General features: G+C 45.8%; 1 protein-coding gene across 1 annotated transcript in view; it reads left to right on the top strand.

The window, feature by feature from the left end:
* Window positions 1–17,653, top strand: part of cacna2d3a (calcium channel, voltage-dependent, alpha 2/delta subunit 3a) — a 705,663-nt gene that overhangs the window by 509,562 nt on the left and 178,448 nt on the right. The window contains exons 22-23 of the mRNA XM_068052271.1: window positions 4,562–4,654; window positions 16,138–16,259. Of these exons, the coding sequence (XP_067908372.1) occupies window positions 4,562–4,654; window positions 16,138–16,259 (215 nt within the window). The remainder of the gene's footprint in view (window positions 1–4,561; window positions 4,655–16,137; window positions 16,260–17,653) is intronic.

Here is a 17,653-nt window from a genome sequence, read left to right as displayed (position 1 = left end):
TATCTACCACACGGCCAATCTTTGTGTCATCTGCAAACTTCTTGATAATGCCCCCTACATTTACATCCAAATCGTTAATATATACCACAAAAAGCAGGGGACCCAGTACTGAGCTCTGCGGAATGCCACTGGAAACAGCCCTCAACATTACCCTTTGTTTCCTGCCACTGAGCCAATTTTGTATTCACCTTGCTGTATTTCCCTGGATCCCATGGGATTTTCTTTTAACCAGTCTGCCATGTGGGACCTTGTCAAAAGCCTTGCTAAAATCCATGTAGACCACATCAACTGCACTACCCCATCTTCCTTGTTACTTCTTCAAAAAATACTATCAAGTTGATCAAACAAGTTCTTCCCTTAAACAATTCCATGCTGACTATCCTTGATTAACCCCTGTCTTTCTAAGTGACAATTTATCCTGTCTCTCAGAATAGATTCCAATAATTTTCCCACTGCTGAGCTTAGACTGAGTGGCCTGTAATTATTCGGTCTATCCTTCGCTCTCTTTTAAAACAGAGGTGCAACGTTAGCATTTCTCCAATCCGCCGGCACCACACTTGTATCCAGTGAGGACTGGAAAATGAAGGTCCGACCTTCTGCTATTTCCTCTCTTGCTTCTTTTAACAGCCTAGGCTATATTTCATCCAGCCCTGGTGATTTATCAACTTTCAAGGATGCTAATCCCATTAATACTTCATCTCTCCCTATGTTTATCACATCCAATACTTCACATTCCTCTTCAACTACAATATCTGCATCGCCCCCCTCTTTTGTGAAGACAGACGCAAAGTATTCATTAAAAACCGTACCAACATCTTCCGCCCCTACACATAGGTTACCTTTTTGGTCTTTATGGGCCCTGCTCTCTCCTTAGTTATCCTCTTACTCTTAATGTATTGATAAAACATCTTTGGGTTCACCTTGATTTTGCTCGACAATATTCTTTCATGCCCTCTCTTTGCTTTCCTAATTTCCTTTTTGATTTCACCCCTTCACTTTCTATGCTCCACTTGGCTATCTGTAATATTGAGTTCTCAGTGTCGGACATAAGCTTTCCTTTCCTTTTCTGCCTTATCTTACCCTGTAAGCTCTTTGACATCTAGATTTGGCCATCTCACCCTTTTTCTTTGTGGGAACATGTTTACTCTGAACCCCTTGAATCTCCCCTTTGAATGCCTCCCACTGTTCTGGCACTGATTTACCTTCAAGTAGCTGTTTCCAGTTCACTTTCGCTAAATCACTCCTCAGCTTAGTAAAATTGGCCTTGCCCCAATTGAGAATTCTTAACTTCTGATGAAATTCGATAGCCCCTGAAAATGGGCGAGGGCATCATGATGTGGGATTAATTTGCGCCATTGCTTCTAACTCAGGCAGCATGCCAATGTTATGCTACCTTTTAACTAATATGATTGCAGTGTGCAGCCAGTGTTAACCGTGCTGTTCAGTGGCTGCCTGCTTCAGCAGGAGGCCCAAAATTGTGACCAGCTATCACTAGTTGAAGCTAGCATGCACCTCTTAAAGGGGAAGTGGATTGTGGCTGGAACAGGTGCTTTAAGTCATTCTACAACTGATTCTGACCTGCGAAAAACACAATGCTGGCACAACATGGTAGTGAGCAGGCTTCAAGATTTTTCGATGCTGTACTAGAAGCCTTGGTCGAGCGGGAGAGATGTGCTGAATCCACCCAAGGCCAGCAGGCCCTCCTGACAAATTTCAGGCCATTGTAACATAAACAGGACAATTTTAACAGCATCAGAGCAGGAATTTTGATCAACAGAACTGCATATTCTTTTCATTTTGCAATGCAAACAGTGTATTACCTACACTCAGTGTCGGATGGTTCCCCGAGCAGACTGTCAAACTCATTTGGCAGAATGACTCATCAACTGAACTTTCAAACAAGCACCAAGAGATACCTTGGCTAGCGATGAGAAGGGCCCTCCCCAACAGATCCTTCCTGCGTGCCCAGAGTCTCAGCACCTCTGCGCGCTGCCCTTGAGGCTGCGGTGGGGAAGAGACTGTCATCCACCTCCTTCTGGAATGTGCGTTTGCAAAGCAGGTCTGGAAAGAGATGCAGTGGTTTTTGTCGAGGTTCATCCTGAGCAGCTCCGTAACGCAGGACTCTGTGCTCTATGGGCTGTTCCCAGGGACACACACTGAGGTAAACATCAACTGCTGCTGCCTTCTTCTTCTGCTTCTTCTTCTTAGGCAGTTCCTTGGGAACGAGGATGACTTTCTTCCACTCCAGGGTTGTGGGTCTTTAGGTGACTGAATAATCTAATTCTGGATCCGCACATTCTGCCATAGGTGGGGTAGGTGGTGTTTGTTGAGGCGAGTGCTGGAGGACCATCAACTCGGTGAAAGATGCACTTTGGTCTGCCCAAAATTTGCTGGTCTTCCGGTGCAAAGAGTTGTCCACCACCAAGTGTTGTAGACTCGCACATTCCAAGGTCCAGGACTACGTGCTGAGGGATGCACTAAAGCTTGGGGCAGCCGCCGCAAAGGCTCAATGGGGAAAGGCCACTGTGTAAGGTCCTCCTGCCATAGTATACTGAGGGGCTGGAACCTGTGTAAAACCCCTTGGGCTGTATGCACCAGAGAATTTTTTTTGGTATGTAACGCAAATATACGTTGTTTATAAAATGGAATGGCAAGAGTAGTGAGACACCTCATGTTCTGTATTGAAAAAAAACTGATCATTATTGCACTTTATGAAATGTCCAATGTGAATTGTTTTGTAATGTATTTTTGCAAATTTTTATAAATAAAATATATTTTGGGAAAAAAAAAACTTTCAGTCAATGTGAAAGTGTCATCTATTGTTCCAAATCCTGTAACACCTGGGCTTGGTTAATTGAATTTCCAAAAGCAAGGTGTACCCCAGCCGGGTGCTGTTAACCCCAATTAAGTTAACTAGATGCCCAACTAAGCTGACAAGGAGTTGTGGAAAATCTTTGTACTCTGTTTCAACAAGAAAGTGGTTGTCATATCACACCCGGAATTTTGTATTTTTTTTTAAAGAAGAGAAAGCACAAGAACCTTTTAAAAAGTTCCCATTGGGAGCTCTCCAGTCTTCTCTTAACTGCTTTGAGTGCATTCGTCGTAGTCTTTTTTCAGGTTGTGGTACAAATAGTATAGTGTCTTTTGGTTTAGCCTGTAGCACTCAATCTATTACTTTGCCAACCACTGGATAGAATGGCCTTTCTACATGGACATAAGTATAATAATCAGAGTGTACACATCTCTTTCCCCAGTCTCAGCACTTTATAATTTTGAAAAGTTCACAGTCCTTTTCAATCAATACATAAATAGAATCTTTTAAATCTAATTTTAAGATGCATTTGTCATTTAACAGTTTCACAAAGCACCAATAGAATTCAAACTGAAATGGAATCATTAAACTTTAAGTACAAAACATAGCCCTTAAAAATCAATGTGTTTAAAAGAATGAGTGGATCTGTTTATTAGAACTGTCTTTTCACTCCTACAATCTAGCTCAAACTGATGACATTAAACTCTCTTCTGTCTGCTTGTGATAAAGTGAAATAAATTGGGCAATCTCAGTCAATTCCTATTGGGTGAATGTCCACAGGTCTAAATTATTTGCAACTCAGCACTAAATTAACAATCTCATTCAGAAAACCCACAAAGATGTAGTAAATGGGATCTAATGATGGTGAAGTAAAGAATACTTTTCCAAACGATTATTCAAGGCACATTGTCAGACTTAAGGGAGACAGCTTTATCCTGAACCTGGCCATCATATACCTTAATTAAGAACTCAGCAGGTCAAGCAGTATTTGTGGATAGAGGAAGGCAGAGTTAACATTTGTTAATCCAACCTTTTTCCCTCCACAGATAATGTCTGATTCAGCATTTCCCGTTATTATTTCAGATTTCCAGCATCTGCGGCATTTTGCTTTTCATCATATACCTTAAATGAGAGGGGTTGATGGTGCAAAAGTGTAAGATGTTTAATTCCCAGCACTGACATTCCTCACCTTAATGAGAACCAAGCAATACAAATTGAAACCACATAAGGCAACATTAAAAATAAGCTGTCTTCCTAGAACGGCTTGAAACAGCCTGCTTAGGATACTTCTTGTTATAATTGACATTTTTAACAGCTGGGAAAGACAGTATTGCAATGGACCAGACATCTATTGAAATTCACATTAACTAGTTAAAAGCATTCACTACAATTTTTGTGATTTATCCATATATCCAACCCATGGATTATTGTAGATTGGGTTCAAGGCGAACCTGATGTTGGGCCTCAACCCTCTTGCTGTCAAAGAGGCTGTGAATTTGAAGATCGCTGTGTCGCCAAAAGTGATCCTTAGGTAGGTTATTAAAGGGGAAGTGGTTGAGAGGAGCTTCAATATTCTGTTTGACAATATTTCCAGGTCCATTTTCTTATCTGAATGGCCAGTTGAGCTGTAATTCACAATCTGCCAACAATTTAAGTTTACTCAGAATCCTTACAATATCTTTGTCTCCTATTGAGAAAAATAGAAGTTAGCCTAAAGCAGCTTCAATTAAAAAAACTTTTTATGATTAGTCAACAGGTCAAAGTGCTCCGTTTTCTTTTTTCCCCTCACTACTTACAGCATCTGAAAAACATCGATGTAATAAACACCACTGGAAAATATGTGTGAGTCCAGTGTCCTTTACTAAATAAAGTTTAAGCTTCTGTAAGGTATTTTTGAAAGCTATTTTAATCTTTTCTCACACCCTTGTCCAAGGATGTGATTGATATCACTGTCGTAAATCTACCATCATTTATATTATATGTCATTAAATAAATATAAAAAGATTTGTAGAACACTTTTCAAGGATGGCATTACTGCTATATGTTCCAAGCAAAAAAAAGCAACAATAACTCTGAAGCACCAAAAGATGGTGGTCATTTAAAAACACAAAAGGCGCACATGATTGAAATTTCACAGCATTTAAGACTTTTTGATCCTTTACATTCCAATGCTAGTCAGTCCTTTCATCAATACAAGGGTCAGCATAGGATTTTGGCACAATTAAAATTGAGCGTGCTACTTTAACCAAATTCTGTGTAGATTTCAGATCAACTCTTTAACAATGAATAATTACCAAGTATGTTTAAAGCTTGCAAAATCAGTGTTACCAATGCTCAGATAGTAGTGTGTTTCTGGCTCTCCTGAATCATCTTTTATATGGTCTCAACCTGACAGGTCATGCACAGTTTAAAACTGCCAATAGAAAGGAGTTGTTAAGGGACATAGGCTGGCTGTTAGGGGTAGGATCTCACTCCGGAGGTTGTCATTCATGACTCCTAACCCTGTTAGTTGCAATGACACTTTTGAACTTGATGGAGATGTGCCTGAACCAATTAATGTCACTAAAATAAAAGCAAAATACTGCGGATGCCCGAAATCTGAAATAAAAACAAGAAATGCTGGAAATACTCAGTAGGTCTGGCAGCATCTGTGGAGAGAGAAGCAGAGTTAACGTTTCAGGTCAGTGACCCTTCTTCAGAATTGGCAAATATTAGAAATGTGAAAGGTTATAAGCAAGTAAAGTGGGGGTGGGGCAAGAGATAACAAAGGAGAAGGTGTAGATAGGACAAGGTCATAGAATAGCTGACCAGAAGTTTGTGGAGCAAAGGCAAACAATATGTTAATGGTATGTTGAAAAACAAAGCATTAGCACAGATAGAGTGTTAACAGACTGAAAATTGAACAGCCGCAAGTACAAACATGAAAAAAAACAGTGGGTAAGCAAACTGAACAAACTAAGATGAAATAAAATAAACACAAAAAAATACATATATAAATAATAAGAAAAAAGAAAAAAAAAGCTAAAAATAAAAGTAAAATGGGGGGCCCGTCATGCTCTGAAATTATTGAACTCGAGGAACAGCATCTCATTTACCGATTAGGCGTACTACAGCCTGCCGGACTGAACTTCCCTGGCAGCTGCCATGACTCCTTCATCCTCCAGCAGTCTAGGCTGCCACAGCTCTTCACCCCAACCCCCAAAGTCTGTGGATGGATCCTAGGGGACAAAGGGTATCCCTTGAATAGATGGCTACTGACACCTCTGCGTGAACCCCAGACAGAGGCACAGAGGCGATGCAACCAAAGTCACCTGCTCGCCAAGACCACCATTGAGCAGGCCATCAGGCTTCTGAAGTTATGATTCTGGTGCCTGGACTGGTCGGGTGGCACCCTCCAATATACTCCTGCAAGAGTCTTGGTCATTGTGATGATCTGCTGCACTCTCCATAACATGGCCCTCCGGAGAGGTGTGGACCTTGAGGATAGTCAGAGGAAGAGGAGAAGGAGGACGTGGAAGGGGAAGATAAAGAGGAGGCTGAGGGGGAGGATGCAGAAGACTGAGGTGCTCCGCTGCACAAGGAGGTGGCCGGGCATGGCGCAGGACTTGAAGGTCTTGTCAGGATGCCATGAACGTCAGGGATCATCTGATTCAGGAACATTTCCACTAAGCCCCTCTGAACCAGGACAAATGACATAGTATGGAACTCACTCTGAGCTGCCTGTGCTGACACTTCCATTGAGAATGCAACCTGGAACACGTAAACTCTTACAACCAACGACCAATGAACACCTGTCCAGAGATTTTGCTGTCCCAAATGAGGAGCCCTTGATCTCCTTCCTCCTTTCTTGTCCCACCATGAATAAAAGGAGTTTCACACGTGTGACTTCAAGTGTCATTATTTACATGCTACTCAGAAAGGAAAACTCTGCAAAGTTGCAGGAAGACGCGGTGGCCTCTGCTCTCGGTCACTTCTACACGTGGTGCTCCCCCTGTGGCCTCGGAGGAGGTGGAGGCAGACTGCTCACTTGTCTCAGCTTGCAACTGAGATGCACCTGGCAGTTGTCCTTATTGTGGAGGTGCCCATGGAGGCATCTCCAGAGGTTGCTGCACGTGACTCATTGAGGGGCAGCCTCCATCACTTGGCCCAGCTGCACAGATGTTCCCTCTATCAGAGGGGCCGAGGAAGATGATGATGATACCTTGTGAGGGGTTGGCGCCCTCATCCTCCTCAGTGACATCCTCAGCCCTTGGCGGGCACTCCGGATGGCTGTAGGGGAGCACCAGCTGGGGCGCAACTGGCATCCCCTCAAACATCTCTGCGCCACCTGCACCACTGACTGGTCCAGGCCACATAGTGTGGCCTGCATCCTGTGTATGTCAGTGTGCAATTCCTGCATACACTCCAAGTGCTGCTGCATATGACTGTCTATGAGATTGGCCACTTTCTCAATGAAGGAGCTCAGGCATTCAAAACCCTGAGCCATTATGGCGTACATGAACTGAATGGATTCCTCCATTCTTTGCCCATGACCCGCACTGCCTCAAAAACTCCGACGTGGGAGACTTGGAAGCACATCTGCTGCTGCTGGTCTAGATAGAGCCTTGTTTTCCAATGACTCCTGAGGTCTTGCACCTGTGCCCAACTGAGCAGGCCTGTCTCTGTCCTTCCTCCTCCGAGGGGAACTGACCATAGCTGCATCTGCTTCTGGCACCTTCTCCTGCACACAAGTGCCATGCTTCTCACCCACTGCCACCCTTTCTAAACGCACGTGAAGACCCACCGAGGAGAGTGTTTCCGCGCTGGTGGACAGTCCAATTGTAAGGTGTGACAGTGCTTTTTTGGAGGTTTGCTGGTCCTCTTGGCCCAGTGATGTTGAGGGAGACAGTCGCCTTTGGTCAGCATCTGCACCTGTGGGAGACACAACATGAGAACATGAGAGCTAGCTATGGAGAGCAGAAGCCTCTGCAGTGCTGAGGTTTCTGAATACAACTCAGTGTTTGACATGCTGTCGGATGGCAAGGAGTGCAATGCACCCCCTTAATGTGCCCATTTCCGTCTCTAATCACAATTTCTACCATCAGTGCCCAGCTCACCATGGTCGACTTCCTCGTGGTCTGCGGTCCTGGCTATTTTATTGCTCCCTTCCCCATGGGTGTGATGATGTGAAGATAGGGGACATCTCCACCTGTCTGGGCCTTCTCTTGGGCATTTTGTGTCTCCTGCAAGGACAAAACAGAGGAGATAAGGCACTGCTGTTCTCTATAGCCAATGGCAGCTGCTCCTATTCATTAGAAGGTGCATGTATGAGTGGTTACAGGCCCTCAGCAGTACAGTGGCTCTGAGCCATTCTGAGGGGGTCAGTAAGTGGCCTGGTCAAACATCCCTCCCATGTTCAGGAGCAGCTTGTGCCCTGAGGCTCCTCAGTCTGTGTATCTGCTGAGGGTGAATACCCAGATACATGTCCTGAGGGTTGGGGGTAGCACTCGCCTTGCCAGAGCAAATCAGGTTATGGAATCTCTTCCTACACTGGATCCAAGTTCTTCTGACCACACCTCTGCCGTGAACTGTAGCAGCGATGCTCATCCATGCCTGCTTGGTCTGGGAGAGTGACCTCCTCCTGCTAACCTCCAGGAAGAGAACCTCTCTCTTGTCCTTCACAGCCTCCAGAATAATCGAGGGGCTGCCCTGGGTTCCAGGCCTCTGGCTCTGCTGAGACATTGTTCTAAGATCTCTCACTCAGCAGTATCAGTACTCAAGCAGCAGCCACAGTAATGGCTGCCATGGTCAGTTTAAATCGCGCCCACACTTGGGTATTCCTGCCTCTGTTCCCGCTCCTGTGGCCATTAATTGTCAAACCCATCTCCATATCAATTAAGGGGTTGCCCGTGAAACACTGGGCCCGTACTGTTTCCCCCGGGGGCAGGTTTGGGTCTTGGAAGCGGTGGCGACTTTGTTTCCTGCCCCCACTGCAAACATTGAGCCCCTATTCTTCAGCACTTAGTTACATATCTCTCTACAAAATTGGAAGCTGCATTATTACAAGTCATGCGACCGTGATAAAATTGGAGATAGAATTCCTGCCTCATGAATTGGCAAGAGGAAGTGGAGCTTGCAAACAGAGGATGAGAATGATGGGGAATTATCATACAGCATTTGGATGAGTGACCATTAACCCCTCAAATACAGAAAACACTGAAAGAGTGACCTAAAGGTTGTAACTGTCTGTGTCTGAAATTACGGCTAGAATTTTACTGGGACATTAACAGTGAAGTCGGGGGCGGGGTGGTTTGGTCGTAAAATGTGAGAAGCTGCTTTTGGCCAGAAGTCCAACGTCATGATGTTGCTTCAAGATTTTGCCAGTAGCGGCAACCATGGAGGCCGGTCTTTTTCCATTGAGGCAGCGGGTCACGAATTGAGGTATTTAAAAGGCCAATTAACTCAAATTTTATAAGGCATTTTGGATTTTATCAATGGTGCATGGGGCTATGGGGCTTTAGAGCTCCACCTGATGAAACGAGGTGGCCAGGAAGCGGAGGTAAGTGCTGGCTTTCTAATAAACTCATAGGAAGAGCCAGCGTGCAGTGGCAGGAAGGGTGCTACACAAAGGGAAATGCCAGACTTTGGCAGAAGCAGGGAGAAGGTGTCAGGAGTCTGGGGGTGTGCGGACAGAGTCACATAGGGGAGGGCTTGGGGACAGTTTGCGGAGTGGTGGGCAGGAGGGAGGGGCATCCTGGTCGAAGGCCCAGGAATCAGAGAGAGGACACATGCCATGGGCCTCATGCACCCAGGCAGTGTCAGCAAAGACTGCGGCTCTCCGGGGAGGCCGTCACTGATCTCCGCCATGCTGTAGGACAAGTTGAGGCCCACGGGAGTTGGTGGACACTCAATGCCAGTTGCCCTGAAGATCACCATGGCTCTCAACATCTACGCCTCCAGCTCATTCCAGGGATCCACTGGGAACATGCGTGGGATCTCCCAGGCTGCAGCCCATCTGTGCATCAAACACTTGAACAATGCCCTGCTCAAGAGTGCTGTCGACTATGTGCGTTGCTGTACCGATCCAGGAAGTCAGGCAGACAAGTTCATTGGCTTCGGGGTCATTGCTGGACTTCTCCAGGTGCGAGGTGTCATCGACTGCTCGCATGTGGCCATCAAGGCTCCCACAGGTCCGCCAGCAGCCTTTATCAACAGGAAGGGCTTCCATTCCATCAATATTCAACTGGTCTGCAACCACCAAAAGCGGATGCTTCAGGTGCATGCAGAGTTCCCAGGAAGCAGCCAAGACACCTACATGCTTCAGCAGTCGCAGGTGCCACAGCTTTTCTGGCCCTTGTGACTCTTCAGGGATGGATACTGAGAGAAAGGGCTACCCTTTAAAGACATGGTTACTCATGCCTGTGAGGAACCCACACATAGATGCAGAGGAGAGGTACAACGTCTGCCATGGGACAACCTGAGAAACCATTGAGCAGGCCATTGCCCTTCTGAAGATGTGATTCAGGAACCTAGACCCCAGCGTGGGTCTTACATACTGTGATGATTTGCTGTGCAGTACACAACATAGTGCAGCAGAAGAGGGAGCGTTGAACAATAAGGACATTGCTGATCACAATGCCTCCTCCGACAATGAGGATGTCGAGCATCCAGCTGACTGGGCGATGCAAGATGAACGCTTGGACCACAGGCAAGGTACAATGAGATACACACAAGGGAGGTTTGGGACGCCCTAAAACAGAACTGTTTCCAGTGACTCTCTGCCCCTTCAGTAAGATTCCAATAAGACCTTACCTTTAATTAGCCCTGCTGTCAACCCCTTCATTTGGCACTCCATTACCCAGCACCCAGGTGCATAGCGCACAGAGGCAAGGTTGAGGAGCTGAACAGACGCGCCTTACTCTCCAACTTCAAGCCCATCCAGGGAACAAGGGTGTAGGTGGGATCTCACAGGACAGCAAGAACTAGAATGAGAAGCAGATTGAGTGAAAGATGTACTGCAACACACAACAGAAAGGAAACTAAACTCTAGATATTGTAATCACCAGTGAACCCCAAGTGCAGCTCGGTAATCTTCTTAACTCTCGATCAAATCTGGAGTCAGACAGGGCTGTCCTCTGTCCCCGGTCTTGTTTGTTTGCTGTATTGAACCCTTTGCTGAGTCTATTAGGAAGGATGCGAGCATAAGAGGGGTGACAATCCCAGGCAGCGGAGGCACTCAGGTCAAAACCTCCCTGTACATGGATGACGTCGCCGTCTTCTGCTCGGATCCGCTGTCCGTGCGCAGACTGATGAGCATCTGCGACCAGTTCGAACTGGCCTCGGGAGCCAAAGTTAACCACGGCAAGAGCGAGGCCATGTTCTTTGGGAACTGGGCTGACCGATCCTTTGTCCCCTTCACCGTCAGGTCAGATTACCTGAAGGTGCTGGGGATATGGTTCGGAAGTGCCGGGGCGTGCACCAAAACATGGGAGGAGCGAGTAGCCAAGGTACGACAAAAGTTGGGCATGTGGGGGCAGCGATCTCTCTCCATTGTGGGTAAGAACCTGGTCATCAGGTGCGAGGCGCTCACGTTGTTGCTCTACGTGGCGCAGGTCTGGCCCATACCCCACTCCTGCGCCGTGGCAGTCACCCGAGCCATTTTCCGCTTCGTCTGGGGATCTAAAATGGACCGGGTCCGGAGGGACACGATGTTCAAATCTCTGGACATGGGCGGGAAAAATGTACCCAACGTGGCCCTCATCCTGATGACCACCTTCGTGTGCGGCTGCATCAAGCTATGTGTAGATCCCCAGTACGCAAACTCCAAGTGTCACTACGTGCTGAGGTTCTATCTGTCCCCGGTGTTGCGAAGGATGGGCCTAGTCACATTGCCGCGGAACGCACCATGCAGTTGGGCGGCGCCGTACCACCTATCCTTCGTGGAGCAGTTTCTGCGGAAAAACACCTTTGACCACCGGTCCATCAGGCAGTGGTCTGCACGGAATGTCCTCAAGGCCCTACGGGAAAAGGAAACGGTGGATCCTGTCGGATGGTTCCCCGAGCAGACCGTCAAAGTCATTTGGCGGAATGCCTCATCACCAGAACTTTCAAACAAGCACCAAGACGTAGCTTGGCTGGTGGTGAGAAGGGCCCTCCCCGTCAGATCCTTCATGCACACCCGAAGTCTCGCCCCCTCCGCACAGTGCCCCCGCGTTGGCTGTGGTGGGGAAGAGACGGTTGCCCACCTCCTCCTGGAATGTGCCTTTGCAAAGCAGGTGTGGAAAGAGATGCAGTGGTTTTTGTCAAGGTTCATCCCAAGCAGCTCTGTAACACAGGAGTCTGTGCTCTACGGGCTGTTCCCAGGGACGCACACCGAGACAAACATCAACTGCTGCTGGAGGACTATCAATTCGGTGAAAGACGCCCTTTGGTCTGCCCGAAACTTGCTGGTCTTCCAGCGCAAAGAGTTGTCCACCACCGAATGTTGCAGACTGGCACATTCCAAGGTCCAGGACTACGTGCTGAGGGACGCACTAAAGCTTGGGGCAGCCGCAGCAAAGGCTCAATGGGGAAAGACCACAGTGTAAGGTTCCCCCACCAAGCTGGACTGAGGGGCTGGAACCATGGGAAGCCCCTCGAACTGTATCGTTAATATTCTCAATTGCTGTAAATGTAAAACTGTAATTGACATGACAATTGTGAAACGGAAGGGTTGGGAAGAAACTCATGACATTATTGAAAGAAACTGATCTCCTTTGCAATGTTTGTATTTTTTGGTGCTGTTTGGAAACTGTTTGGCAATGTAATTTTTACAGATTTTTATGAATAAAGTATATTTTGGAAATTTAAAAAAAAAAAAAATCTTCTTAACTCTCTTACGAGTGCTGCTACGCAGTGCAACCTCTCCACCTGTGGCTGAGGTGGAGGCAGGCAGCTGTTCATGCTGGCCTTTAGCCTGGGATAAACTTGGCAGCTGTCCTCTTGCTGCCTGAGTCCTGGAGAGCCCGAGCATGCACAGCTACAGGACCCTCCTCTGACATTACAGCTTTTTAAGGCAATGGTGCCACTGGCAGAGGGGCTGTGAAGCCATTGTCCTTACCAGGAGCGCCCGGAGAGGAGCCTCCAGAAGTGGAAGGCAGCTGCTCCTCCTCACTTGCAAGGTGCACTTGTACTTCCCTGCTCACCTGAGAAAGACAAGGAGCTGGTGGAGATTACACGTGCCTCATCCCCCTCTCACCTTGCCATTGCTGCACTGGGCTCATTGACAAGGCAATGGCATGCAGGTCTGCACGCATCTCCACATCCACTGACTGGTCTGCTGGAGCTGGCCCTCCATGAAGGTTGCCAATCTCTCGATGGAGAAAGCCAAGTGCTCACCCATTAGACATGGTAACACTCATGGCCTTGATGGATTCCTCCATCATCCACACATGGGTGAACATCACCTCTGGAAGCTCTGCCAGATGTTCCATCACCTCTTACTGCAGCTGCAGCAGTTGCCATATAGAGGCTGACTGCTGAGGCACATCATCAGCCTGGGGCTCAGCCTGGGCCAAGTCTCTGACTGTCTGTTGCCTTGGCTGTTACAGCCTCCATCCGCTGCTTGGGCACGCCTGTAATGTGCTCACCATCTTGTGACCCCAGAATTTAATTGCGAACAAATATCCACCAACATGAAATTATCTGCGCTGATGGAGGGTGCAGGGGAATGGTGTGATGCTGCACTCTCTGAAGATCCCTCCTCCTCCTCAGAGGTGCTTGACTGGCCCCAAGTCTCTCGATCTCTTTCCTTGGCTTGCCCCTGACCTGCAGGAGAGAACATAAACATTGACGGGTTAAGGGCTTCCCATTTCCTCATCCCAACTATGCTTGCTGTGGAGCTCCATGTGTCCAGCAGTGGTCACATAAGCGGCTATGCCTTGTGTGTGCCAGATGCACCCTTGTGCACCCCCCACTCATTAACTCACCCTCTTGGCTTGGCAGACCTGTCTCACCATCAGGAATTGCACAGCCGCCCTGGTGGCCTCCCAACTCCAAGGCCTGCTCCTCGTCTGAGGATGTGGAGGTATGCACCCCTCATCTGGTCTTGGTCTTGGCCCTGTCTTTAGTGTTGTGCACCACCGTTTCCTGCAAGCACAAAAGGAAGACTGTTAGTTTCCCCATGGAGACAAGCAGAATGCCTCTGCTAGTGAGGGCCCAGCAGTCCATGATGGGGACACACAAATACCACCTGCATAGAGCACTCTTGAGGGACCTTGTGGGGGTCAGCAATGACAGATGGACACCTCTCAGCAAAAGGCAGCCATGCTTCTGACAGGATATGCTGCTGACTCAAGTCCTTGCCACCGACTGGGTGGTCACTCCCTCGACACCAAGCGAACCCTCTCACGTTACCACATACCAGCCCCAAAGGGAAAAGAGATATGGAGTACTCACCATAGCAAATCAAATGAGGTCATTGACTTGCTTTCAACATTGGATTCACTGGACCCCACAGCTGCTGACCGCCTCTGCGATCTCCTTCCAGGCTTGCTTGGTCTCCTCCTATCCTTGGGTAAGGGGATCTCCCCTCTTGCACTTGCAGCCTGGAAGAGAACCTGCAAGGAAGCATTGCTGAACCGTGGGAGCACACAGGATCTTCCTCCTGCCATTGTTGGTATTGCCTTCTGGTGAGCTCCTTGGTTGGTTTGAGTCTTCAGTGAGGGATGCTGCTGTAACAGAATGCCTCAAGGCAACAGAAACAGGAAGAAGTCCTTGGCTTAGGCACAAGATGCATGGCTGGCAGCCCTCTAAGTATGGTGTCAGCTGAGACTGACCTCGCTGCCTATGTTGTCACCTTGGGCCCAGGATAGGACGGCCTTGTGTTTTGCGTTCCCTAATTGGGTGCTGCAGTAAGATCATGTGCAGCCAGCTGCCTAATGCACAAATGGAAATGACACCCACTTCCGTTGCCGTCACCATGACCCGCACCATGCTGAGAAAATTCATCCCCCAGGGGTAAATGTCCTCCAATTTTTCTCTTATTCCCTTATTTCCTAAAGGAAGTGCCATTTTCTGTACAGGTAGAACAGAAAACCCAGCTGAGTGCATATTAAATCTGTGGGACAAGACACTACATGCTGTGCACTAGTGATTCAATGAGCTGTGAAAACGATTACTTTCATCTTTAACCTGCTTAATATAGGCATGCAAATGTATCAGAAGATAGTAATTAAGGGTAGTTTTCAATGCCGCACAGCTGAGAATGGTCAAGCTATCTAAATACAGAGAGAATTTGTTAATGGATCACAAAAGTTTGAAGAGTTTTCAACATAAATTTTCAGTCAAATGATACACTTCAAAGACTGAAATTATAGCTTTCAGAATCTAGCTCCTGACCATCTGAATGGCCCATATTTTGCGTTAACAGTAAAGGTGAGGGTATCAGTGCTCACCATTATTATGGGGTAAGTCGGACAGCAGTTAAATGTTGAAATTAGGAAGTTGCTGTTCAATTTGCCCTGCTTCCCCACAAGCTTTGCTCTAACAGTATCTCGCTGAGAGATTCAGCATTGAAATACATGTAAGGCTGTGAATGTGAGGTAATTACCCACTAGACATCCAGTAATCATGCCAGAAGAAGTTAGATGTTGTCCATTCAAGCGTAAGTGAATTTTTAATGTGTGGCAAGTCTTAATTACAGTCAAATAACCTCTCTGGCACTGAACATTAACTTTTACAAGTGTAGAGTCTCATGCCATCAGATTTTAATTATTGTTGGAGATGTTTAAAAAAACAAACTTTTTTTTTTAACTTTCTGTCCTTTTTATTCAAACTTACATTTCCTGATTTTAGCCTCTGCATGTCTTAGTGAGGATTCTTCACTCTGATTGGTTGAATGTACAAGCTGTTGCTTGACCTCTTCACACAAGCCTCAGGTCTCCTGTAGAGCATACCTAGTGATCATAAGTTGCTGCTCAAAAACCCACGAAAATTTTGTGGGCAGCTATGCCATTCCTTCACTGCTGATTGCAAAATCCAGGCCATTATAAATATTAACTTTTAACTATGGGCTGAACTGTGTATCACCAGTTATTATATTGGCTCAATTTAAATGATAAATCATGTTTCAGAAAGATAATACTTGTGATCTTAATTGGTTAACAGCAATGCTTACTTTGTTTCTGAGTAAATACCTCAGACCAAGTTACCAGTCAGTTGTGTAGCAAGTTAAGAAGCATTGGGAGAGGAAACAATCTGTTGTAACTATGACTTGTGAACAGTAAAAATATTGCATCTGACCTTTTTTGGAAATGGTAAATAGAATAAAACAAAACAAAATAATCATTTTTTCCCTCTGTTTCAAGAGATTTCTTGACTGCAAAGGACAGGGAAAGTATTTTTACAGCAGATCATTTCCCTCTGTGGTACAGAAAATCAGCGGAACAACTGCCAGGCACTTTTGTCTATTCCATTCCATTTAGTACAGGTTAGTAATTGTTTTTTACAGAAATACCTAAGGGTGGGATTCATTGCACATTTTGCAATCACTTTTATGCAGGTCACAAGTGATATATTTTATTAAAAATGGTTTCTTTAAGTTGATGTAAACTTCTGGTAATTAAGTTATTTCTTTTATTATGCAACTCATTCTTTCTCTACTTAATTGCTAGGACCATTATCAGGTATTTCCTATTTATTCATGTGAAATTCTGCTGCATGTGTTGTCATGACATTTTATTTTGCCACCAAATAATGCCACCATCACAGGCATGTAGTTCCTGTGCATGGGCTCCTGTGTTACAGTGACTATATAAGTTAAATTATATTTTAATCAGATCATATTTCAGATACTTACCTGTCAGCTTTCAATGACTGTATGAATGTGCATAAAGCAAATATAATTATACAAAGAAAACACATTTAAGGATGCAGTTGACTCCTTTTGGAGATCTCATTCCTAGATTCAGTCTTTTTCTAATATGTGGTGATTGAAGGGCTGGATTTACCCTGGTGGATCTGCTGGTGGGACATCAGTATAAAGTCAAGGCTGAAGGGATGAAATTTTGTACCAGTAAAAGATTGATCTATAAAGCTTATTCTTAAATTTTGTTCATACTGTTACAGACAAGTGGAAACAGTGTGGGTGGCTTCCACTTTTCACCTCTCAACTGACCGCAGAGAGTGTTTTAAAAATTGTATTTTAGTCCCTGAGCATTTGTTACATGGAATTTTATTGGTGTTTTGCAGAATGCATTCTGTGATCCTGTTTCCTTTTCCATGAAAACTGTAATTCAGTGCCTGAACTTCTGACATAATTTTATTTTGAGTGAGTAAATTGTTGTCCTATTGTTTGGGCATACGTCATGGCAACACAGATTTTCAGAGAAAGCGAACATAGAGTATGCTGGCAGAGGAGTGATACCCTTGTTATATGAGCAAGTGAAACCAGACTGCTCTAAATTTCCTCTGCAGTTTGGCTTCCAAATAAAGATGGTAAGCAATTGATGTAAAGCTATCACTGCTGGTAGATGTGTAGACTGCAGAGAAAGTAGATCTAGCCAAATGGCTTGTTGGTTCCTCCACAATTTATCACCCAATCTTTACACACATGCAGTTGCATAGTAATGCCATCTTATGTGAGGCTTTTTGGAGGTGGAATATGAATACTTTACAGGCAAGTTCTTCTCCAATATTATCTAGATAAGAGAACTACTCTGTTTGAAACTAGACCCTACTTTCACCCTTCCCCACCCCAAATCACACACATTCCTTCACGTTCACAGTAATCTTTAAATGAATTCCAGAGTATAAAGTAGTAACTCACATCAGGAAGTTGTATTATAAAATAAAATCAGTCCATTTTTCCTTTACGTAAGGAAA

Source organism: Heterodontus francisci, chromosome 19 (genome assembly GCF_036365525.1).
Source record: "Heterodontus francisci isolate sHetFra1 chromosome 19, sHetFra1.hap1, whole genome shotgun sequence".
Taxonomy (NCBI): domain Eukaryota; kingdom Metazoa; phylum Chordata; class Chondrichthyes; order Heterodontiformes; family Heterodontidae; genus Heterodontus; species Heterodontus francisci.
This window is presented reverse-complemented; position numbering and strand designations above follow the sequence as displayed.